This window comes from Acomys minous (genome assembly GCF_964271855.1).
Source record: "Acomys minous genome assembly, chromosome: 3".
Lineage (NCBI taxonomy): Eukaryota > Metazoa > Chordata > Mammalia > Rodentia > Muridae > Acomys > Acomys minous.
The window spans coordinates 18,694,723-18,719,713 of NC_140485.1; the positions used below are offsets into that span (position 1 = coordinate 18,694,723).

Here is a 24,991-nt window from a genome sequence, read left to right on the forward strand (position 1 = left end):
GCTGGCCTTCAATTCAGAGATCTACCTGTCTCCACCTCCTGAAATATTTTATTTGTTTTGAGACAGGGCTTCCGTATGTCTTCCTGTCTGGCCTGGCACTTGATATATAGACCAGGCTGGCCTTGAACTCACAGTGGTGCACTTGCCTCTGCCACGTGAGTGCTGAGATTAAACACCCATGCCACCATACCTGACCTGACAGCTTTATATCATAACTAGCCTTTTACTGGTGCCTATCTGGAGTAGGGGGGGGGGGCGGGTGGCGGCAGTGATTTGTCAGAAGGAAGTGGAAAATCCAGGTTCCCCACATGACCAAGGTTGGTTCCTAAGGGGCTGCTTCCTTTTACTGAGAGGGAAGGGTAGGGCCCCTGGCTCTAACTGTGACCTCTTGTGACGACGCCATGGTGTCAGGGAAAGGCTAACTTTGGCCTATGGTCCTGACCCTTCACTAGGCTTCTGGGGACACTGGCTCCAAAGGGAGGCTGAGCAGTACTTTGTAGCTGTTGAGCAGGGGCAGAAGTCCTGGTTTCTTGTGTGGTCTTCACTGAGAAGCAGGGGACGGTATGAGGAGGAGGAGGCTTCTTCACTGCCTGGCAAGGATGAGCATCACAGGTCTTAATTGGTCTTCCCTGACACCACTCCCTGCAACTCCAGGAGGGTGAAAACTAATGATTCCTTTGGGCCTTTGCTGGTGTAGCAGGAAACAGGGGTCAGTTTTGTCTATGGAGTTAGCCATGAACACTTTTTTCCCCTCTCTCTCTCTAGGGTTTGGTCTTAGAAGCTGTTCTTCCCCGTTAGCTCTCTGGCTCAGGACTTCTTTCTCAGCACTTACCTCCCAGAGGATGCTGTCTTTGTTCTCTGGGCTTTGTTCCATGTCCCCCTGGGCTCCCCTTCACCTCCTTTCTGTCATTTCTATCATCATCTTTGCTAGTTAGTGGTGCCCAGAGCTGCCTACGGGAGACTGCTAATTAAGACCGCTGTCCCAGCGGCGCAGAGGAAGAAACAGAGCAGCTCCTGTTTTCTTTTGTTTGTGTTTGTTTAATATCAAAGAGCCAGGAGAATAGGGCTTGCCGTCAAGAGGATCCAGTGAGACTGGTGGCCGGTAGATCACCGTCTCTCACCCTACCCTGGGGACAGGCAGAGGGTCGGTCACCTGATCTAGAAGGCAACGGAGAAGGGAAAGGGAACCCAGCTGAAAGGAAGGACAAGTTTTTGACCAGCTTTTAGCAATGTCTGTAGCAACAAAAGCATGGTTCAATAGAACTAATTAGGCACGTGCTAGGTGGTTTGGCCAGTTTGATGCAAAACTAGGTATCTCTGGGAAGAACGTATCTTAACTGAAAAAATATCTCTATAAGATTGCCTGTGGTCACCCGAGTGGGGCATTTTCTTGATGACTGGTATCGGTGTGGGAGGGGCCAGCTCACTATGGGCAAAGCCACCCATTTTTTAAAAATATTTTTAAAAAATATTTATTTATTATTGTTATGTATACAGTGCTCTGCCTGCATGTACACCTACATGCCAGAAGAGGGCACCAGAGCTCATTATAGATGGTTGTGAGGCATCATGTGGATGCTGGGAATTGAACTCAGGAGCTCTGGAGGAACAGTCAAGTGCTCTTAACCTCTGAGCCATCTCTCCAGCCCTCCCCTGGTGGTCTTGAATGCTATAAGAAAGCAGGCTGAACAAGACACAGGGTGCAGTGGTGAACGCCTGTAATCCCAGCACTTGGGGAGGCAGAGGCAGGCAGATCGCTGTGAGTTCGAGGCCAACCTGGTCTATAAAGTGAGACCAGGACAGCCAAGGCTACACAGAGAAACCCTGTCTGGAAAAACCAAAACCAAACCAAACCAAAAAAAAAAACAAAACAAAAAAGACATGGGGAGTAAGCCAGTAAGGAGCACTCCTCCCCGCTCAATGTTGCATTAGCTCTCGCTTCCAGATCCCTGCCCTGCATAAGGTCCTGCCCCAACTCCCCTCAGTGATAAAATGTGACCCAGGGATTGTGGGCTGAAGTAAGCCCTTTCCTTCTCAAGTTGTATTTGATGACAGCAATAGAAACTCCAACTAAAACAGCCGCGTCACCCTTCCAACACCTGACGACTGTTGAGCGGAGCACTTGCTTTCGGTGTCTACTTCCGCTGCAGAGCTCAGCCAGCTTCACCGGATGTTGTGCATGGATGCGTACCCCTTGCTCTTCAATGGCCTAGGATGCATCCTATCAGCTCTTTTGTAGGAGTGGAGTCCTCACTACTCAAGAAGTGGCGATGGCGTACAGGAAGGCCAAACTTCCTTTTCCTGGAGACACTCGGCAGATCCGCACAGAGTCTCCCCGAGAGCCTCTTGGCCAACCACCATATACTCATTTCTCCATCCTGGTGAGCGCTGGCTACTAACTTCCTGCACAGTTGTTTCCTTCTCCCAAGTCTTGCCAAATGGGAGCAGCGTCTGCCAGGCTACCACCCTCGCACTCAGCAGCTGACTACCAGCAGCACAGGAATCATAAAGCTGTATCTTTTCCCAAAGGCAATCCTACTGTGGTGCACTGCAGCCTCCAGACCCGGGACGCTGCTAGACTTCCACGGAGATGCCATGATGCCGAACTGTCCCCTGCCCTTTCTTTCCTCCAGAGAGAACTTTGGTGCACATCCAAAACTCTTCAGGCTCTGCTTCCAGGGGCTCCTACCTCAGGCTATAGTGCATGCTGAGTGAAGTTTGGATTTAACGGCAATGTGCCACCATCATGTCGGCAACGTGGAGAGAGGGGCAGCCTTGCTGGAGCTCTTTCTCTTGCTACTGCATACCCATACCTGGCACACACGTCCCATGAGACCTTCCCACTCCTTTGATGCTGAGCTGCTCCCAGGGGAACCGGATTTGGAGTTCTGTGTACCTCAAGGGTTATGACGACAGTTTTCACGTGAGACCAACATTACCTCACTCGACAAGAGCTCAGAGAGATGGCTGACAGCCTTTGGTCAATGCTTCATGCCTGGCCTGATTCTACAGAGCTCCACACTGGGGAAGCAGCAGGAGACCTACTAACAGGTCTGCCAAGTTTGGGCATTTTCAGCAACCGCTCCGCCACATTTCACCAGTAGCCAGTTTGTTTTGGCAAGGTTCTCCAGGCCCAGCTTCTAAGAAAGGCTCGGCTCTGGGAGTGGCCCAGAGAAACCAGCTCTCACCACAGAAACCAATGAGTAAGTACCAGTCCAAAAGTGGCTGGGTTCTCCCCTACCCACCTGAGAGACAGTTCTGGGTCAGTGCATGGCAGGGGGCCCGGCTTGTGATGGCTACCAGGCCTCCGTACAGCCTGAGGTTCCCGCCACCCTGAGCCAAGGATGCACGGGCACAGCGTTCATTCTCAGGGTTGCAGAAGAAGGGAGAGACAGGCATTGGAGGACTAAGATGTTAAAGTGCTGGGCCCTGGGGCTGTGGAGGGACGGGTCAGTGTCAAGAATGACCGCTGCTCAGCCAGGCAGGCGTGGTGGCGCACGCCTTTAATCCCAGCACTCAGGAGGCAGGGGCGGGCGGATCGCTGTGAGTTCGAGGCCAGCCTGGTCTACAAAGTGAGTCCAGGATAGTCAAGGCTACACAGAGAAACCCTGTTTTAGAAAACAAAAAACACAAACAAACAAACAAACAAACAGAATGGACACTGCTATTGCAGAGGACCCAAGCTCAGTTTTAGTACCCATGGTGCAGGTGGCCTGTTAACCTGTCTCCAGGGGCATTCAACACTTTTGATTTCCTCAGGCATTCTCTCTCTCTCTCTCTCTCTCTCTCTCTCTCTCTCTCTCTCTCTCTCTCTCTCTCTCACACACACACACACACACACACAGACACACACACAAATGAGCATATAGTTAAATGTAAAATAAAATTTTAAAATACTAAGTGTCAATGAACACCAAACCTCCTATTTGATGACATTTTCCCTTCCCCTTTTAAATGCTGGGCTCCTTTGCTCTCAAGGAACAAAATACTCAAAAAGAAACAAGCACAACAGTCTTGCTCTGTTACTCCCCGCTGGGGTGTAACATGCATGCAGCATGCACTTCCTTATCTTTGTGGCCGTGAAGTCTATCCCACTCTAGCTCCGGCTGGAATCTCTGCACTCCAGACCTTCCTGCTCATCCTCACGTCAAGCAGTGTCTATAACTCAAAATGCAGAGCCCCAGCTCCCCGCCCCACCCTCCCCGGCCCCTGTGCGCTGACATCCTATTAAGAGCAAAGTGAGGGGCTCGGGAGTAGACAGAGGGGTCCTGGGCAGATCATTCCCTAACGACCTTCTGACTCTCCAACAGAGGGGACCCAGAGCTGTGGAGCCTACCTGGGCTGGAGTCACATGGTTAGGCCAAGTCAGTAAGAAGATCAGCCATTATGGAGGCCGAAGGACCACAAATGATAATTACTTTGTTCTTATATTTTCTCCTCCCTGGATCCCAGGAGGTCCCAGAACCTAGCATGGGAAGAAATATTGATATGGTATGCAAATCTCTGCATTTTGCTTCCCTGAAGTCATATATATATACATATACATATATATACACATACATATATATGTATATGTATGTGTGTGTGTGTGTGTGTGTGTGTGTATAGTTTGTTTGTTTGTTTTTGTTTTTGAGACAGGGTTTCTCCGTGTAGCCTTGGCTGTCCTGGACTCACTCTGTAGACCAAACTGGGAAAACATATGTTTATGTGCTGAGCACTAGGAAGGGCAAGGGAAGGCGATGGAAAAATAGAGAATGGGGCCCGCATATCAGCACTCTACACACCTGGGCAGAGGGCATGTAGCAGTTCACCATTAAACATGCCATTCAACAGTTAATAAAATGGTTTAGAATTAGACACACAACTAACATGAGTCAGCACATTAACAAGATAATGCAGAAAATCACCTGATTATCTTAAGATATGCAGAAAAGCATTTCAAAAAATTGGAATTCAGTCATGATTTTTAAATGAAAATTATATTTAGTGATAACTATAAATCAAGCATGATGCTTAATGGTGAAATGCTAAAAGTCTGCCATCCAGAATCTAGAATAAAGATGATGTCCACTAGCACTACCTATATTCAACATAACACTGAAGATTCTAACCAATACATTTAGACATGAAGTTGAAATTAAGATAAAAACATCAAGTGAAGATGTTTGCAGTTGAAACAGTCATATACTTATGAAGATACATACTCAAGACAATCTGTTGATAAAATATTACTGACTGAAGTATGTTTCTGGATATGAAGATATTTTTTAGAATCAGTTGTATTTCTGCTGGGCGTGGTGGCGCATGCCTTTAATCCCAGCACTCGGGAGGCAGAGGCAGGCCGATCTCTGTGAGCTCGAGGCCAGCCTGGTCTACAGAGCGAGTCCAGGACAGCAAAGGCTACACAGAGAAACCCTGTCCTGAAAAACAAACAAGAAAGTTTTAAAAAAATCAGTTGTGCTTCTAAGTGACATTCACTTAAGTATTTATAACAAATACTCACATAATGAAATGTATAATAATGTAAAATACTGAAAGTGAATTTAAGACTTGTTTTGTTTTGTTTTTGTTTTTTGAGACAGGGTTTCTCTGTAACCCTGGCTATCCTGGAACTCTCTTTGTAGACCAGGCTGGCCTTGAACTTACAGAGATCTGCCTGCCTCTGCCTCTCAAGTGCTAGGATTAAAGACATGTGCCACCATGCCTGGCTTGATGTGCAAGACTTTTAAGAGAAATCTTTAAAACATTATTTTTTAATTATTTATTTTTTGACACTATAACATAATTACATATTTCCCCCTTTCCTTTCCTCCCTCTAAACTCTCCCATATAACTTACCTTTCTCTCCTTCAAATTCATGGCTTCTTTTTTCACTAATTGTGTGTGTGTGTGTGTGTGTGTGTGTGTGTGTGTGTATTCCTAAGTCCATAAATACAACCTACCCAGTCTGTATAATGTTTCCTATATGTATGTTTTCCCTAAGTGCATTCTAAATATTGCCCTTATACCCACAGTGTGGTCCTCACTCCTCATCAAGGAAACTTCTCTTAGCAACAGAGACCATTGCAGAAAACCACAACCAATCAAAATGCAGAGTTGTGGGTCCCCATCCTAAGAGGTACATCTCTAACACAATTCCTGCACCTAAGGCCAGGGGAACACTCAGAAGAAGGGACAGAAAGATCCAAAGTTCCACCATCATTGGTAAGGGTTTTTTTTTGTTGTTATTTTTGTTTTTGTTTGTTTGTTTATGTTTGTTTTGTTTTGTTTTGTTTTTCGAGACGGGGGTTCTCTGTGTAGCTTTGGCTGTCCTAAACTTACTTTGTAGACCAGGCTGGCCTCGAACTCATAGAGATCTACCTGCCTCTGCCTCCCAAGTGCTGGGATTTAAGGCATGTGCCACCACACCTGACCACTGGTAAGTTTTAAAAGAGTAAAATCAGTGGAGCTCTACTTACACAGTACTCCTAGATCAAAATACTTAAGTTGCCAAGTCTGCATCAATTAATTTATAAATGTAATACAATCTCAATGAAAATCCAGTAGGTTTTAAATTTTTTTAATTTTTTTAAAGGAATAAACAAATTTTAAATTTATTATGGACCTGGCCTGTGAGCCTAGAACTTGGGAAACAGGCAGAAGAATCAGAAGCTCAGGCCAGTCTGGAAACACCTCAGATGGGAGACTTTGGGAGATTCCTAGCTGCATGTGCTGCCTTGTCTCATGCCAACTTAACCCAAGCTACATTCACTTGGGAAGAGGGAACCTCAGTTAAGAAAACGCCCCCCCCCCAACACACACACCAGACTGGACTGTGAAGTAGCCTGTGGTAAAATGTCTTGACTGAGGTGAAGCAGTGGTCCTGAGTGCTATACAAAGCAGGCTGAACTCAGGCCAATGGCGGCCAATGTCTTTAATGCCAGCACTAGGAAGGTAGAGGCAGACAGAGCTCTGTGAGTTCGAGGTCAACCTATTCCACAAAGGGAGTTCCAGGACAGCTGGGGCTACACAGAGAAATCCTGTCTCAAAAAAACAAAACAAAACAAAACAAACAAACAAAACCAACCAACCAATTAAACAAACAACCAAAAATCCCCTCCCCACCAAAGAATCAGAGAGAAAGGGAAGAAGGCAGGAAGGCAGGAAGGAGGGAAGGAAGGAGGGGCAAGCAAGCTGAGCAAACATAGGAACAGGCCAGGACGCAGCACTGCTCCGTAGCTTCTGCTGCAGACACTTCCTGCCTTCAAGTTCCTGCCTCGAGTTCCTGCCTTGGGTTCCTGCCCTGACTTCCCGATGATGGACCACAAGCTGTAAGGTGAAATAAACCCTCTCCTCCCCAACTTGCTTTTGGTCGTGGTGTTTATCACAGCAATAGCAACCCTAAGACACTGTAGTACATATTAAAGCTTACTATATATCTAAAGTTGCTAGGATACTTGATATTGGTATACAGACAAAACGACCAGTAGATCGGAATAGAGAATATAGGACAGACAGCTGACTTACAGTACATCTCCATTGCAGTGAGGTGGGGGGAAAGACAGCAAGCTTAACAAATGGTGTGGCCAGTGACTAGCCATAAAAACAAGCACATTTGATCCTTTGGTCACAGTGACACAAAAATCGATTCTAGCTCGGTGTCGGGGTTTATCCTTTAATCCCAGTACTTAGGAGACAGAGGCAGGCAGATCTCTGTGGGTTTGAGGCCAGCCAGGGCTACATAGTGAGATTCTTAAAACAAGCAAACAAACAAAACGAACCAAAACCCTCACCAACCAACTGAAGACAAACAGAAAAGCAACCACAGTTGATAATGCTGTGGAAGCGAATGGGAGCACACGGCACAGTTGCTGTAAACACTCCAGGGTCCACACCTGAGGTCAGTGCCTCACACTCGTCAGGCTCTCGCACTGACGGTCTTCTTGTGAGCATCAGACTCGCAGCTCGTCCTGCTCCACATCTGCTGGGTGTGGTGGCCACCACTGAGGTGACAGCAAAGGGCAGAAGCTTGAAGGTAAAAGTACAAAGGTGTGCATGGGTTGGAGAAAGGTGGCCACTCCAGCCAAGGAGCTCAGGACTTCAGGGAATTGCTGGAGCTTAGTGCTTCAGAGAACCGCTGCCTGGGAAAGTCTCTTTCTTAGGGGAGAAAGATGCCACAGGCTGTGACGGCTTCCCGTGTGCAAAACTCATCTTAGAGAAGCCAGACCTCAGGATCTATTGCTTGTGAAGCACTGCAAACATGTCTAATACTTGTGTCTTCACACACACACACACACACACACACACACACACACACACAGAGAGAGTAATGATATTTTTATTTTAAATTAAAAATCAGGTTGTTAGTGGGACTAGAGTGTGGAGGTTACTCTGGTAGAAGATGCTTATTTTTCTGCAGGGGAAATGAGATGATTGTTTCAGGTTTCTCGTTTTGATGTATAATCTGTCTGGAACTGGGGTGTGTGTATGTGTGTGTGTGTGTGTGTGTGTGTGTGTGTGTGTGTGTGTGTGTGTAAGAGAGGTCATGACAACTCAAGTGTATGTGAGTACTAGGATGGGATCACTGAGGACAGATCAATGCCATATCTCCTTTTATATTGATCATGACACCTGACCAACTTGGGGGACCAGAATGTAACCACCACCCAGTTATCAGTTGTCCCCAGTACAGATTAGAGTCTGCAGAGGCCTGCCTTTGGAAGGCTCTGCACAGCAAGACAGCCTTGTAGTTGAAAGGAACAGGCCTGGGCACGGAAGCTTTGCTTTTCTGTCATGTGGGCTTCCCTCGGGGACAGCAGGGGAGGCCAAGGCCTGAGGGCAAGGTGCCACCAAATCGTGCATCCCAGGTAAAAGGAACCTTTGATTCTGTCCAAGAATACCAGAGAAAGAAGTAGACACCTCTAAGGACATGACCAGCCCATCTGTTTTGGCAAGGATGCTTTCCAGAAGGCTGCAGGGCATGGGTCAGGGGTGGGGGGTTTGATAAAGATGGGGTTTCCAGACTGGGCATTGAACTCACGGGATAGTGGATTTTTTAAAAAAATGGCTTTCAGAAGAATAAAAATCTAACTTTACCAAGGAAGTATGTCTCAGGGTCTGGGAGTCTTCTAGGGCTCTGGGTGGGTGCATAGGCCAAGGAAATATTGTGTCATGTTCCTTTTAAACTCTTAGGTAACTCTGGGGAGGAGGCAAGAGGGGTTGAAATGTGATTCAAAGGGGCATCTTGGGACCCATAAGCTGCCCATCAAGCTCAGGTGGGTCTTCTAGCCTCTGAAATTGGGTTTCACTTCTGGACCCCTACACATCTTTTTTTTTTTTAAAGATTTATTGATTATTATACAGTGCTCTGCCTGCATATACACCTGAACACCAGAAGAGGGCATTAGATCTCATTATAGATGGTTGTGAACCACCATGTGGTTGCTGGGAATTGAACTCAGGACCTTTGGAAGAGCAGTCATTGCTCTTAACCTCTGAGCCATCTCTCCAGCCCGAGCCATACACACCTAGGTTAGCATTTAACGTGCTCTGCCCTAGTTCCCAACAATGTCCAATAACCCTTGTCTTGGTCTTGGCTAGATGGTCAGGATGCCAAGTTCGAAGTTTCTGATCATGCCTCGGCCAACACTGTTGGGATGGACACATCTAGAAAGCACAAATCTGGGGCTAATTGTTAAGGTGAATGACTGGAAATGTTTTAAAAGCCTGAGACACAAGGTTGCCCAGGGGGAGCATGGATCAAGTGGCCCTCTGGAGAGCTGCGGAGCCCATGAGAAAAGCAGACCAAGTAAACAGGCAAGAGAGGCCCCTGGCCACCTGCATCAGGCTTTATTGTTCCATTTTGTCCAAACTCGGCAGAGGGCGAGGCCACCAAGGCGCAGCCAGGCTGTTCTTTGGGGCCAGCTAGAGTTGGGTGTGTGGTGGTAGGGGGACAAAATTCATGAACCATCCATTGGGGTAAGAGTCAAACTTCAGGAGGCCCTTCTGTGCATCTTCCACGCCTAAAACCCCCACAGGGAGGTGGGATGTGGTAGGCATGAATGTGCTACTCTTAGAGGAAGTGGGGGGGCAGCCATTGGGGTCCAGTGGCTTGTGGGCAGCTCCACGGGAGCTGAATGGGCCTCCTGAGACTGCGAGACAGCACCTTGCTCGCAAGAGAGAAGGTGGGCTACTAGGTCAGGTGTGACTGGTCAGATGCAAACAGGGCCTCTCTAGATGACCTCTCCCTGAGCTGTCCTCTTTCCCACAGTTCCTCATTCTTGCTCATCTTACCAACATCTCTGGTCTGCACCGAAATCACTCCCTTACAGAGGAACCGATCCAGCGGGTAAGGCCCGATGCCCCCAACGCCTCCCTATGACGCTCTCCTTCCGAGAGCATTCTCACAGTGCTGGGATTCTAATGTGCCCCCCAAGAAAGAGAGGTAAGTGTGAGGGTCCGTGAGCATGAGGGGGGTCTTGAGCACAGAGGTGAAGGCCTCTCCCTGTGTATCCCAGAGATTGAGGTCTACACAAAGTCCTGACCCAGTATCTGTTTGTGCTGCCATCTGGCCATGAATGTGAATCCAGGACCTCCAGCCCAGCCACACTGGGGACAGCACCTGCAGACCTGGAAGGGGGAGGAAGAAAGAAGAAAGTCTTGGAGTGAGGCTGGCTGCAAGGGGGAAAGGAAGCCATTGCTCTCAGCCATATTCCTCAGTCAGCTATCTAGACAGGCAGGAGGAAGGAAGTCTTGGACCCCCAACTACCCAACCCTGTTAAGCCCAGTCCAGAGCCTAATAGAAGAGAAAGAACCAGAGGGCCACCTACCATAATTAGGAGTACGCCAGGCCCTGGAGCCCCCGGGCTGCAGAGTGGAACTTGTCAGTATCTTCAAAAGGCTGGTCTGTAGTCACCAAGGAGAGAGGGGAGTAAGCCTTCTGTGGCCTGCTGATCCTACCTGCCTGTTCTTCTCTGAGCTGAAGACAGAAGGCAGGGGATATAACATTTCCTACAGGCCATCAACACCTCTGGCTTGGGGTCAGCACTACAGATGGAAAGGTGAGGGGCTCCCTTCTCTCGGGATGTGCAGCCTACATGCTTGACTTCCTTACTTTCCTGCCTTCCAGGCTTCTCTTTTAGGCTGTCCTCTTCCTCCTATTCCTCTTCCTCCTCCTCTTCCTCCTCCTCCTCCTCCTTCTCTCTCTCTCTCTCTCTCTCTCTCTCTCTCTCTCTCTCTCTCTCTCTCTCCCCCCTTCCTTCCCTCTCTCTCATGTGTGTGTGCAAGTGGGCTCACCTGTGCACATACATGGTGAAGATCAGAGGTTGTTGGCTCCACTTGATTTTAGAGACACACTGACTAAAACTGGAACTTGCTATTATTTTCCAGGTAGACTCACTGGTCAGGGAACCTTAGGTATCTACCTGTCTGCCTCGGGGCTGGGGTTACAGGCGTGTTCCAATACACTCAGCCTTTGTGCGGAAGTTATGTGTTCAAACTCATGCTTGCCCAGCCAATACTTTGCTCGCCAAGCCATCTCTAGAGCTCAGACACACCCTCTTTGGGGCCTGTGCCAAGGTGAGGAAGCAGACGGGTAAGGACCAGGGCAGTAAGGAAGAGGCAGCTTCCAGGAGCACTGCCACATACACACAGCAGCATCCTGTCTGTCTGCCACCCACAGGTGTCACTAGCTCCTGGCCTGTTGAGCCCTTTCCTTGTGCTGGCAGGAAAACTCGAGTTCCCTGTATTCTCCATCTCTCACACTTTAAGCTGCACATACATTTTAAGAGACAAATCACCCAAAAGTTGGAAATAAGACCAAGAGAAGAGAGGTTGTGGCTTGTGTGTGTGTGTGTGTGTGTGTGTGTGTGTGTGTGTGTGTGTCGAAGTTGGGAACAGGGTCCTGCTATGTTAACCCAGGCTGGTTTTGAACTGGAGATCTTCCTGATCTGGGATTTACAGTCATGTACCATCAGGCCCAGCGAGGAGGACTATGCATATTTTCTTTTAAAGTCACCTTGGAGCAATATCTAAGAAATCTAACACAAAAGTCATCTCACTCCGTGTTAAGTTGATTTAGCTTGGATGAGACTTTGTCCCAGCAGAGTTTGAAGGATTAATTCCTTTTCTAGGGGAGGAGGCTTCAGGAAGGTCTGAGGAGAGGGAAGCTGGGTGTGGGGACCCCTATGCAAAGTATTAAAAGAGAAGCCTGTATGTCTGTAATTAGCCAAAGGTGACAACTTCATCTGGCCCTGCTCCCAGCTACCTTCCCCAACGGGGACTTGCTCTACCCCACATCCTGTTACTTCTACTTCCTTCCCGCAGCCTTTCTCTCCCCGCCCCCATCCACCAAGTTTCCAGTGATTATTTGGGTGGGACAGTTTTGTGGGCTAACAGTATCTGCTGCCCGTGTGGAAGGCGAGAGAAAAACATTCCGCTGCCCGGACACAGGAGGGGGTCCTGTTCTCAGATCCTAATCTGTACATTGGGAAAAGAGAAGCTAGGCTAAGCCTTATCTAAGGCCAGTGCACACACCCCCTACCCCCCGTTCATCAGATGACCCAGCCTCAAAGCGGCATGTCCCTGTTCATCAGATGACCCAGCCTCAACATGGCATGTCCCTCTGGTGGACGCAGGAGAAAGGCATGCGATCTACATGGGTCCTTCCAGCTCTTAGGGTTGGGTCTTTGCTCTGAGCTCTTGAACAAGGCTGGACTATTGGGACCTTTTCCAAGTGGGAATTCAGTCTTTTTGACCAAGTGGTCAGTCGAGTGGGTCTAGACAGAGGCCAGGATACTTCAAGATTTAAGGTTCAAGGAAGTGGAGTCCAAAGGGGCGGGCCTTCCTGGACCCCTGCCCTCTCTAGCCCCGCCCCCACCACCCATAGAGCCTCTTGCTGGACACCCTTCAAAAACAACTGGTCAGCGGTGTAGGGCATTGGTGACATCTAGATGGAGTAGACCCTTTCCCTCAGGTCGCCACTGTGAGGCACGCTGATTGCTCACCTGGAAGGCCCTCTCTGTGGGCTCTGGGGCAGGCCTGGGACGGGGAGCTGGGTGGGCGCAGCACAGGGGCGAAGGCGCTCCTCTGCTTGACAGCGGAGATCATGTTGACAGGCGAGAAGGAGAAGACGCTGGTGGTGGGGGCAGCGGCCGGAAGGGACATGGAGGAGGCAGCCGCCAGCGGGGGGCTAGAGGGCATGACTCCGGGACGGGGCGAGGGAGGGCAGGAGCAGCAGGGAAGGCAGTGGGAGACACAATGGGGAGACAGCACCAGAGTGAGCAGCGGGCTTGGGGTGTCCCGTGGGCCGTGAGTCCCGCTTGTGGGCTGTTGTCCAGGCTACAGGCTCAGACCTCCCTGAGGGGCTGTGAGGGAGGGTCCTAAGAAGGCCACTTCCAGGATAATATCTAGAGGTAAACTGGGAGGCCCTGGGCTCTGGACCACCAGTCCTTGCCTTTTCAGGAGTCCTGGACACCACGTTCGGGGTTGGAGATGACAGGATTGGTCCCAGTGACAACAAAACAAACAGTAGGGAATGCTCCCACTGATGGGAGATGAGAAAGAGAGGGAAACATTGGAATACCTGCCAAAAAAAACACTCGGATTCTGACAGGCTAAGAAATGCTTATGGGCGTGTGTTGCCAAGGCTAACATCAACACTCAAGGGTCACAACCAAGTCTGAGTAAGTGGACAGGAGTGAAGTGTTGGTGCACGTGCAGCCTCCAGGGTAAGGCTCCTCTACCAAGTATGCTAGCTCACACAGACACCCAGACCTCTTCTCTAAATGAGCACTCCCGTCCTACACCTTGTTCTACTCCCTACCCAGACACCGTTTCTTTCCACTTTGATCCGAGGAGGCCCTGTCACCTCCAGTCTGGACCCTAGAAGCCTCTTGTATCCATCCACTACGGCTCCTGTTTAGAGCACCTCAGTTCCTCCTCCCTACATCCTCATCTGAAGCCATCTCCCTGCTTCTCGCTTCTAAAGACCAGTGGGCAGGGTTTTTAATCTTCTCCAGCCAGGAGGCAATGGACAGCAGGCACATCTTCCTGGAAGAAAACTGCGGCCTGAGAAGGCTACTTTGACATCAGAACATCCATTCGTTGACCTTTGATACAAAAATGACTGTAATTGCTACCCTATTCTAAATGTCCTTAGCCCATGGCCAGCATCTCCTTGAAGAAAATGCTCAGTGATGGCTGGTGAAGCCCTGGCCATTATGAAGTATGTAACACCAATGAAATATATATATATATATATATATATATATATATATATATATATATATATATATATATATATATTCTAGACTTGCTAATAACTAATACCCAAGACCAAGTCGAGACAGATAGCCCCAGACCCTCTGGCTAGGACGATTCTGATGACACTTCAGGCACCTTGGCAAACTCAATGAGAGTGACACCCTATGCAACTGTGTCACAAAGCATCCTGCACTTCAGGGGTCAGGGGAATGGATGTGGCCCTGGGTAAGCATACTCTGAGATGGGAACAGGCCTGGGTAGAGTCTAGAGTGTCCCTGCTGCTGGTGAAGCAGGACGTAAGTGGCCCTGGAAGTTCTGATCTTGTTGAATGGGGTGACCCAGGATGGACCCTGCACTGGAGCAGCTGTCACCGCTGCTGATACTGCTGTGCATCTGGAAAAGGGTGAGAGATTCACACACAAGGGAAGCCTAGAAAAGGGCTGCAAGGTCACTGCCTTGGAACCGTGGGGATGTGGAGCAGTGGGACCTGATCTCAGCTAAGTGCCAGGAGAGATGTGCTCTGGGAGGGACATAAGAAGGCACCAACCAGCCTGTGTGGACTCTGGCTTAGAGGGACCTTGGATTTCACAAGGCAAGCCAAGGTCAAAGGAAAGGTAAGATCAAAGGCCATATTTGTCGCCTGTGAGAGCATCACCCCATGTAAGGAAAGTTAGGCAGGTGACTAGACAGTTACTGTAGGTAATGATAAAAAGAGGGGAATGGGGAAGCAGAGGTGAGGGAACTGTAGGCACAGTCACGAACCCCTTCTTGGGCGGAAGTCACTAGTTCTCAGATTCAGTAGTGCCCCAGGCCTTTAGGGACAACCTCTCTGGGGCTGGTGGATGGAGTCTGCCAAGCCTAGTGCTTTATCACCATACATGTATTATAAATGTCTGCTGAGTAAACCACTGGTATTGCAAGGGGCTGACAGGCAGTGTGAAACGATAAAGCATGAAAACCCACTGTCTGTCCATCTGTCAGGGAGCTGTCTTAACCCAAAATGACAAAGGGTAGTTGGTTAGCACCTACGGTTTCGGCTGGGCCTCCAAAATCATACATTCTTTCTGAATTGCGTTTGGCTTTCTATGCACAATGACACACTCAGGTAAGAGAACCTCCTGGGGCAGGGGGTGGTACTGAGAGGAACGTTAAGTTCCGAGATGTAACTTGTTGACTGTCTGACAGCTCCTGGCTAAGACACTCAATTCTGAATCCAGTTCTGATCAAAGGAATTCCCTCGTTTTGCCTGAACCTGAGAGGGCCGGAATAAGAATGTCCGGTGGGTGGCAGGATCAGGAAGCTCCTCCGGGGCCCCGCCCCGCCTCTAGCCCCGCCCCCCTCCTCAAACCCTGCCCCAGGGAGTCCTTCTGAAACCAGGAGCCACATCCCCGGGGCTGCCAGGCGCTGGAAGCCTGAGTCTCTAGAGTTTCCTTAGGCTTCCAGTAGGGGCCGCCAGCCTCCTCCCGAAGTCCAGGCGAAGGACCAAAAGGTTGCTGTCCACCAGGTTTCAGCACAGGTCCCCCTAATTAAGGGCGGCTTCACAATCATGGGAGGGCTAGAAGCGATGCGTACAACTGGGGTCAGCAAATAGGGCTTAAAATGCAAGAAATTTGGCCCCAGGATCCCGGGGGTCCCCAAGGAGTGACGTAAAGGTCCAAAAATCAGGGAGTGGTCATATGAAAGGAGGGCTGAGGGCTCTCCATGGCTAGGCCAGAGTCCACCCGCATAAGGCAGGAACTGGAAATCCACACCCCAGGATGGGCTGAAGGCAGGGCTGAGTCCATTCCGAATTCCCAGGCTGACCCTCTCCACTTCCTGTGGGCTGGGGACACTCACTGGCGAAAGGTGAGGTTGCAGTGGAGCCATTGAGGAAGCTAGGGGATCCGGGCACTCCGAGGCCAGTCACACCCGGTGCGCCATAGCTGCCGAGGCCAGCTCCAAGGCCACTGCCGTAGCTGCTCTGCTGAGAGCCAGGGCTGGGCGCGAACCGGGGAGACGCGCTGCCGCAGCTACGAGCATAGCCTGCGGGAGAGTGGCTGTTAGCCGAGCTGGCGGCTCGGGGCTCTTCTGGTGCACCGCAACTGAGGGCAGGGGCGGCGACACGCACCGGGCTCTGGCGTGGCGTCCCCGACGGCGATGGCCAGAGGGCTGCTGAAAGCGTTGATGCCCACGACGGCAGGGTGCGGGTGGCTAGGGGCCAGGGGTCCGAGCGGTGCAGGCGCACGCGGGGCGCTGTACAGAGCCTCGGCCACGTCTGCCGCACGCTTCAGGAGGAGCTCCTGCGAAGACAAGAACGGGGCACGGCCGGGGCAGCGGCAGGCGCGGGATCAGAGCCCCGGCCCCCAGCGCTGGGAGGCGGGCGGAGGCGCCATACCTGGTTACTGCTGGGCACTCCGTACAGGGCCTCAGCCAAGTCAGCCGCCCTTTTCAGCAGCACTTCCTAGGGCAGGGGAAGAGACAGAAGGACCGAGGGGCAGCCCCTGGGGTCGCAGCGGGGGCCCTGGAGGGGCTTCCTCGCCTTCTCCCCCACAGGACATACTTATTCCCGGCCCATCCCTCCGAGTACCTTGGGTAGCCTCTCGGGGTCCCCCGGGTGTCTGGGAATGACTTTCTGTAGTCTCTGGAATCCGTAGTCAATGGTAGGCTCATTTAGGGCTAGGGAGAACGGCAATATTTGGACGACGCCCCTCCCAGCGCAGAACTCACTCCACCCAACCGAGCCCATTTTACTTAGAAAAACCAGCTCCCAAATATCAGCGAGCGCCAGGGCGTTCTTCTCAGGTCCCCCACTTATTTGGTCAGAATTAACTCAACAAATATTTACTCAGCCAGGCTCTTTGCCAAGGTTGGCATCAACACACACACACACACACACACACACACACACACACACACACACACACACACACGTTTCTATACTCTTAAGGACAAGACTAGTTTTTGTTTTGTTTAGTTTGTTTTTTTGCATTTGGTCATAGCAGTTTGTTATTTTTTTTTAAAGACCTTAATGAGCTTTATTTATTACAGATCAAGTTGTGTCTCAGCAACATGTAACTATTAAGGTTTCCATGCACCTCAGCAAAAGGACCCCCCCCCCCAAAAAAAAAACAACCTTGGGCTCGGGGGGATGCAGTACTCAGCCAGTCTCTGGCTCTCTTCCCTCTTTTCCTCCTTGAGCTCCCTGGTCTCAAAGCTCTACCGGCTTCACTTTTGGTGCTAGACTTGGTTAATTTCCTTTCCTTTCCCACAAAGCATAAAGTACATATTTCTTGGGCTTTGCTCTGGCCAGTGTCTACCTCCCTTTACTCTCTGGTTACAGCCTAGCCGAGTTCAGCACATACTCCCCGGTGGGCGTTTCCGAGGCCAACTCCTCCACCTTGTAACTCCACCCACCCATTCTGCCTTTGCAGCTCAGCCTGTCCCCGTTATGAAGGAGCTACCTAAGGGTATCCCCACGCCCCCATGACCCAGTGAGTGTGGGAAGAAGCCAGTGGCCTGAGCTGGAGGCAGTGGGTTAGTGTCCCCACCAGTGGTCAAACTGAAGCCAGCTTTCATTGCTTGAGCCTTGTGCTAACTGTTCACCAAGGCATTGTACAAAATGTGTGTGTGTGTGTGTGTGTGTGTGTGTGTGGTGTGTGTGCACTCACACGCACTAGTATGTGAATGTAAAATGCATCCTGGAAGACCCAAGACACCCAGGAAAGATTCAGAGAGCACTGAGTCCATTTGAAAGCATCTTTGAGATGAAAAAAAGCAAAAGGAAAAACAAAGCAAACCAAAAACCCTCCAAGAGGTTCAGAACACCAGAGTGCATGGCCAGGAAGGAGAGATGCCCCCTGGTGAGAAGACTTGAGGTAGAAGCTGTTTCCAAGGAGCCAGAAACTCAGGGACAGAAACATAGGCCAAGAGCGAAAGGGACTTTGAGTGATGACTTAGTAGGTATGTGTTGTGGTGGTGGTGGTCGTGGTGGTGTTTGAGGGTTAGCTGCCTAGGGTTTGTGGCCACCTGTAGATTTGTGTCACCCTCTGCCACAGTGTTTGGCTTCCTTGAGTTCATATGGCTATCTCTGTGGGTCTCAGTCCCTGAGTCAGCGGCCCTGATTCCTTACCTGTGTAGACAAAGCGGCCAGGGGCTCCTTTACAAAACTGCTTGGACTTGTAGGAGAGGGTCACTTCTACTACCCCAGGGATGTGTCGTGGTGGCGTCTGCACCCGGATAGCATGGGGGGTGATGAGCTGTGAGAGGAGAGGGGAGGCCTGCAGGTCTAGTCCTGTGGGGAGGGCCTAGCCCTGAGACTCAGAGGGAGACTGGCAGGGGTTGGCCCACCTCGCTCCACAGGAGCACGTTGCCAAACACGACCTGCAACCCGTCGAAGAAGTTGTCTCCGATGATGATGACCGTGGCGCCTCCCGTGGTCCAGCCCTCCCCGGGGCTGATGGCCTTGATGCAGGGGGTGGCAGCTAGGAGGCAGGAGAGGACCCAGGTCAGAGGATTGTGCCAAGGTAGAGGAGACTGAGGCTGGCCAGGGCTGGGCTGGGAATCCTGACCTTCAGAAGGGTCCAGGCGTCGGGCCCTGCGGCCATGCTTGGAGTTGTTGTGCACAAACATGTTGTCAGACACAGCCAACACGTGCCCATCCACACTCACTGTTGTGGATACCACCACCTGTGTGCACAGATAAGACCAGTCTGGCTTGGGACCCCTGAACAGGCACTGGTAGGGAGAGCTAGCATCTCGAGGTTGGTGGCTGGAAGCTGGAATTCAGAGTCCTCTTGGGGGAAGGGAGGCTCAGTTGGGTGGAGACCGTGCTGGTAGAACAGAGGGCAGCTGACCCAGGCGACACACTCAGATGAACTGACCTGTCAGGAGCTTCAAAACTCAAACGCTCCCTTGGGAGGCAGAGGCAGGCGGGTCGCTGTGAGTTGGAGGCTAGCCTGGTCTACAAAGTGACTCTAGGACAGCCAAGGCTACACAGAGAGACCTTGTCTCAATAAACCAAAAAAATAAAAAAATAAAATAAAATAAAAAATCAAACGCTCCAAAAAAAGTTATAGCTCTCGGGCAAAGAGCACCCACTGGTTTTTGCACACATGTAAACACTATTCGGTATCAATCAGTGCCTTCCTAAAGTTGAGGCACAGCATCAGTTACAGAACTCATCGACCGACTGGAGCCCCGCGCTTTATTCTGGGCAGGAAATCGGTGCTGCCATCTCCCTACCCCCTGCTTTGGGAAGGGTGTGCAGGTTGGGGATGTGCTAAGGGCAGCTGTTCTCAGCTTCACACTATGCAAATTACCTGGGTCGTTAATCATGTAAAAATGTCACAATTAGCATCTTCTTAAGTGGGACTCTAATGAAGCCTCCCTTGGCAGCCAGCATAAGTTGAGACGGAGCTGCCCCGCCCCCAGCAGGCACCAGGCCCTGCGGCCCAGGGGTAGGCAGGCAGAGATCTACTCTAGAAGCATGGTCACAGTTTCCCATTCACCTATCAGTCAAGGGTAGATTTGCAGGGGGTGGGGGAGGGGAAGGGGTGGGGAGGGGTGGGGGAGGGGGGCGGCTTCCCAAGCCTACCTGGAAGCGGCGCATGTCTCGGGGATTCCCTGCATTCTTCAAGCAGTTCTGGTTGCATTTGAGAAAGAATTTGAGGAAGAACCTGAAACAGTGAGGTCGGGAGGCTCAAGGGTCTGGGGGGGGGGTTCTGTAAATAGATGAAGATGATGGCTCTCTGCCATGCCCCGTCCCAGCACGGCCCACACCCCTTGTTTGCTTACACACCAGTGCACACTCCACGTGCCGACCTCAAGCTGTGTGCACACAAGTTGCCTGAGATGGACCAGACAGATCCATCACAAGGACCATCTAACGATACGGATGCGCGTAGTGCTTATTAAATGTATACGTATCCACCTTCCCAGTGTATATCCACCACAGAATGTGTCAATCATAAGCTCTACAGTATATGTGTATACCTATTACTCATCACAATGTATACCTAGCACACAGTCAGTGTATATTCCACATGTAGCATATACTTCCATATGCCCAGTACAAAAGCTAAGTGTTTACCATGCATATTTGTCATAGTCTATGGCCATCACACACAATGTATCTTTCCTACAGCAATCCCTTCCCCAGATAATAAACACCACCTATACAATATGTGCCAGTTATAGGTGATGCATATGCTTTATTTATTATTACCCACGAGATACAGCCACAGCACAAGCATATACTTCACATATGACCTATACTCATCACACATGAGGCCAGGCATGGTGGCACACGCCTTTAATCCCAGTACTCGGGAGGCAGAGGCAGGAGGATCTCTGTGAGTTTGAGGCCAACCTGGTCTACAAAGTGAGTTCCAGTCCAATCAAGACTATAGAGAGAGACCCTGCCTCAAAACAATATAATAATAATAATAATAATAATAATAATAATAATAATAATAATAATAATAATAATAACACGGATTGAGAATAATGTAAGCCCACATAAGTCTATGCCTATCATGTGTGTTATGTGTCCATCCTATAGAGTCTATGCATGGCAAGAATATAGAAAATACTATACCTGCTTGTATTGTTTATGATTTTTAAAGAAACTGTCACTGAAAACAACACCCTCCTCAGCAGACTTCCCTTCCACAGATTTTAGATCCATTATGCACCGACCACATGCTTACCATATACACATACGCCACAGAGAAGATATGCAGTGAGTCGCTTCTTCTTTATATGTAATAATTGGGTTTTAAAAGGCACCGTGCACGCTGTGAAGAAGCTACTTTATGTACAAACCTATGGGCACTTGACCCTTCAGCCTTCCAGGCAGTGGGTGGGAAGGCCTGACACCACTGGTGAGGGAACCATGGACAACACTCCAGCCCCTGTACGTGCAAATACTGTGATGTGCGCCTTAGCCCTGGGAGGCCCTGAGAGCATTGTTGGACCTATCCTACACTTGTAGAGGGCAGGGCTCAGTCCATGGAGGGCCTTGACATGTAGCACAGCTCCCTGAGTTCTCCTGACAGTGTTCCTAGTTTACTTGCACTTATTTAGGAGGCATTTTTTAAAAATATTTTTATTCAACTTTTAAATGTATGTGCATTGGTGTGAGGGTGTCAGATCTTGGAGTTACAGACAGTTGTGAGCTGCCATGTGGGTGCTGGGAATTGAACCTGTGACCTTTGGAAGAGCAGACGGTGCTCTTAACCACTGAGCCAAGTCTCCAGCCCCTTAGGAGGCATTTTTACCATGCTGTTTATTGTAATAAATAGCAGACAAGAGTCTAAAATTAAGGTGATGTTTGGAAAGAGTACATATTGCAGCTGTCTATATGCTATTTCTATATGTTTATCACTCTTTAAGACATGTCATGGTATAGATGCCTAGAGCCTCACAGTCCTCATACATGTCCCATACTCATATGTGTAGTGCATCAGCTCCCTAGACATACAGAGATCAAGCTGGCTTATTAACTTTCAGTACCCGGCATGCTTTTATCAGGAGCCAGAAGGAGGGAAATATCTCAGATAATCCCCTGTGCTGAGGGGATTAATGCTAACTCTTAGATATTTTGATATGACCAGCATGGGTGGGGTGTGTGTGTGTGTGTGTGTGTGTGTGTGTGTGTGTGTGTGTGTGTGTGATGGGCCCAAAAGGTACTTCCCTAGTATCCACACTTGGTCACTGTACCCAACTCCCATACCTGTAGAGTTGAGAGGAGGGTTTCTGGGACGTGGATGAGATGTGAATACTGTGAGCAAGTGTATACTTGGTCAGCTGACGGGTATGAGCCACTGCACCGTGGTTTTCAGAAAGCATCCGACCAGCTGCATCCAAACAGTTTTGCGGGGGGCCCACCACTGTGCTCCCTTAAGTCCTCCATGGCACTGAACCCTTTGGAATGTGTTTAGTCTCAATCTGAGGTGCACTGCAAGTATGAAGGACATATTGGTTTCGAGCACTTAGGAAAAGCGATTATAAAATAACTCATGAGTGAGCTGGGCATGGCAGTGCATAACTATAGTCTCAGGGCTCTGTGGGTAGAGGCAGGAAGATCAGAAGCTCAAGGCTAGCCTCAGCTATACAGTGAGTTTAAAGCTAGCCTGGGCTACTCGAGTAGCCCTCCAAAAACCAAACCTCAGTCACTTTTGTTTTGATCACATTGAAATAATAATAGTTTAGATACATTGGATTAAAGAAAATACATTATCATGCCGGGCATGGTGGCGCACGCCTTTATTCCCAGCACTTAGGAGACAAAGGCAGGCAGATTACTGGGAGTTCAAGGCTATCCTGGTCTACAAAGCGAGTCCAAGACAACCAAGGCCACACAGAGAAGCCCTGTCTCGAAAAACAAACAAACAAAACAAAACAAAAGGAAAAAGAAAGGAAAGAAAAAAAAAGGAAAAGACATTATCATAATTAATTTTATCTCTTTGTTATTTTTTGAGACAGAGTTTCTCTGTGTAGTCTTGGATGTCCTCTGCCTTCCTAGTGCTAGGATTAAAGGTATGTGCTACCTATTCTTTTTTTGGTTTTTTTCAAGACAGGCTTTCTCTGTGTAGCCTTGGCTGTCCTGGCCTCACTTTGTAGACCAGGCTGCTATTCTTTTTTTTTTTTTTTAAACAAGTTGTTAACTAGAAAATCTGACATGTAGCCTGCATTATATTTATATTAATTAATACTGCTGTAGAGTGTTGTGTCAACAACAGTGCCCAAGAGTATTAGATCTTCTAGGGAAAGCGACCCCTCCCTATGCCTAGTGAATGGGGCCTCCACGCTGTAAGGTTAGGAGCTGCCTGGAAACAAGCTGACAAGATGTAAATGATATATTGGAAGAGGTAAATAATTTTTGTTTGGTAGAGAAAGTAGTGTGAACGTTTGAAATTTTGTTGTCCTATGGGCATTATATAGCATTGTGTCTAACTTGGTAATCCTGTGCTTGCTTCTTTCTTTCTTTCTTTCTTTCTTTCTTCCTTCCTTCCTTCCTTCCTTCCTTCCTTCCTTCCTTTCTTTCTCCCTGAGACAGGGTTTCTCTGAATTATCTTGACTGTCCTGAACTCACTTTGTAGACCAGGCTGGCCTCAAACTCACAGTGATCCACCTGCCTCTGCCTCCCTAGTGCTAGGATTAAAGGCGTGCGCCACCACGCCCAGCTTAACCTGGTAATCATATGCCAGCCTTTTTCACACAGTCCCTGCCTTTCCCTCCCTCCCCCACCTCTTTATAGTTATGTGTACATTTCTTAGTTTTCTTCGAGCCAGTCAGTCTTCCGATTGGTTACAGAGAACACCAACAGATTCCCAGTGGTGGTCTTTCCACATTTGAAGACTGAGCTTTGGCATAAGTGACTATGCCACCTGATGTCCCTGCCTCCCAGGGCTGGTGAGGAGGAGGAGGATGGTGAAGCAAGAGACTGGGAAGGATGGTGGGTGGCAAGTTCTCTAACTCATGTCTGGAGAGGCCAGATGTGGAGACTGGGAGCTGGGGGCAGGAGGGTTCAGGAACCTGGTGGGAAGGACAGCAGCTGCAGAGAGACAAATATACATGGGGACATGGAAGCTGAGCACCTGTAACACCATCGGGGACCTGGGGCAGGCAGGCACGTTATTGTGTCTATATAGGTATACACATTATATTAAGGACTTGTGAATCCTTGCTCATCACGAAGGAAGCACACTTCACCCCTAAAGCTGAAAAAACACTGGGTATCCTTTGTGCAGCACTCCTTGCCCCTGGCTCCCCGGGGTTGGAAGGGAGCTCAGAAACAGGGGTTCTGTGACTGAGGGGGGCCACAGGCTGGGAGGAAAGAACCAAGCCTATAGACCTCAGTAGGGCAAGCATGGGACCAGACCCGGTGCCATGCTCACTGGTGGTGACAGGTATCTCTGGGGGACACAATTGCATCTGGCTCTCTAAGAAAAGACGGTAAGAGGAAGGCCACATTCCGGGAGCTGCCCTTGGAATTATTGGGAAAAAAAACACTACAGATGCAAGCATGAGATGAAAAGAAAGTGCTTCCTAGAGGAAGCAACACAAAAAACCCCAAAGCAAAGCAAACCCAGACTAAGCAATTATTTAGTGAATGCCTGAGACTGCTCGGTCCATCACTTTTTTTTTGTCTTGTTTTGAGGTGGTGTGTAGGTCTGTAACTGCTCCCGGTGTACAAACAAGGGTCAAGGTTAAGCAAGAATAAAAAGTTACACAGTCTAGTAAAGTGGGGCTGTGAACTCAGGTCACTTGGGGCTTTTACTGCTGCTGACTGTCAAGACTCCAGGGTTATCCAGCCACCGGGTGGTGAGGCAGGATTCTTCAGCCCTGAGAGGCGTCCTGTGCAGACACCGGGAGAACCATTTTGTGATATTTCCATTTGCCTGTAGTTTTAAGCCTTTGGATGTTGTGACTGTGGCTTTCAAGAATTCTAGATTACAAACAATGGAACAATAGCAGGGCGGTGGTGGCGCCTGCCTTTAATCCCAGCACTTGGGAGGCAGAGGCAGGCACATCTCTGTGATTACCAGGCCAGCCTGTTTACACAGAGCTACATAGTAAGACCTTGTCTCAGAACAAATGAACCAAACGCCAGAGTGTCTCAGAGGCACGCCTACCTTCCTACTGCTAGACTTAGTCTCCTATTCCTAACCATCTCTCTAACGACTTCCTGTTTCTTTGAACAGCAACAGCTCACAATGAAATTAACTTGGTGCTTCTTCCTCAGCAGAACATGCCAAAGAAGCAAGGC

The 24,991-nt window shown here is 49.4% G+C and overlaps 1 protein-coding gene across 6 annotated transcripts in view; it reads right to left on the reverse strand.

Moving 5' to 3' along the window:
- Positions 1–9,806: 9,806 nt before the first annotated feature.
- Positions 9,807–24,991, reverse strand: part of EBF4 (EBF family member 4) — a 77,671-nt gene continuing 62,486 nt past the window's right edge. Inside the window, exons 8-17 of one of the 6 annotated variants that reach the window (XR_014777603.1) lie at positions 19,814–19,895; positions 18,568–18,906; positions 18,350–18,476; positions 16,808–16,896; positions 16,616–16,681; positions 16,349–16,520; positions 16,078–16,263; positions 12,984–13,065; positions 10,809–10,884; positions 9,807–10,608 (exon numbers count right to left, since the gene is read on the reverse strand). Coding sequence is in view for 5 of the 6 variants with exons in the window: in XM_084774226.1 (XP_084630352.1) it covers positions 10,814–10,884; positions 12,984–13,181; positions 16,078–16,263; positions 16,349–16,520; positions 16,616–16,681; positions 16,808–16,896; positions 18,350–18,476; positions 18,568–18,906; positions 19,814–19,895 (1,330 nt within the window). In the remaining variant the exon portion in view is untranslated. Of the gene's footprint in view, positions 10,609–10,808; positions 10,958–12,983; positions 13,182–14,295; positions 15,494–15,528; positions 15,797–16,077; positions 16,264–16,348; positions 16,521–16,615; positions 16,682–16,807; positions 16,897–18,349; positions 18,477–18,567; positions 18,907–19,813; positions 19,896–24,991 lie in introns of those variants that run through there. The other 5 variants (XM_084774226.1, XM_084774228.1, XM_084774227.1 and 2 more) reach the window with 5 other exon arrangements.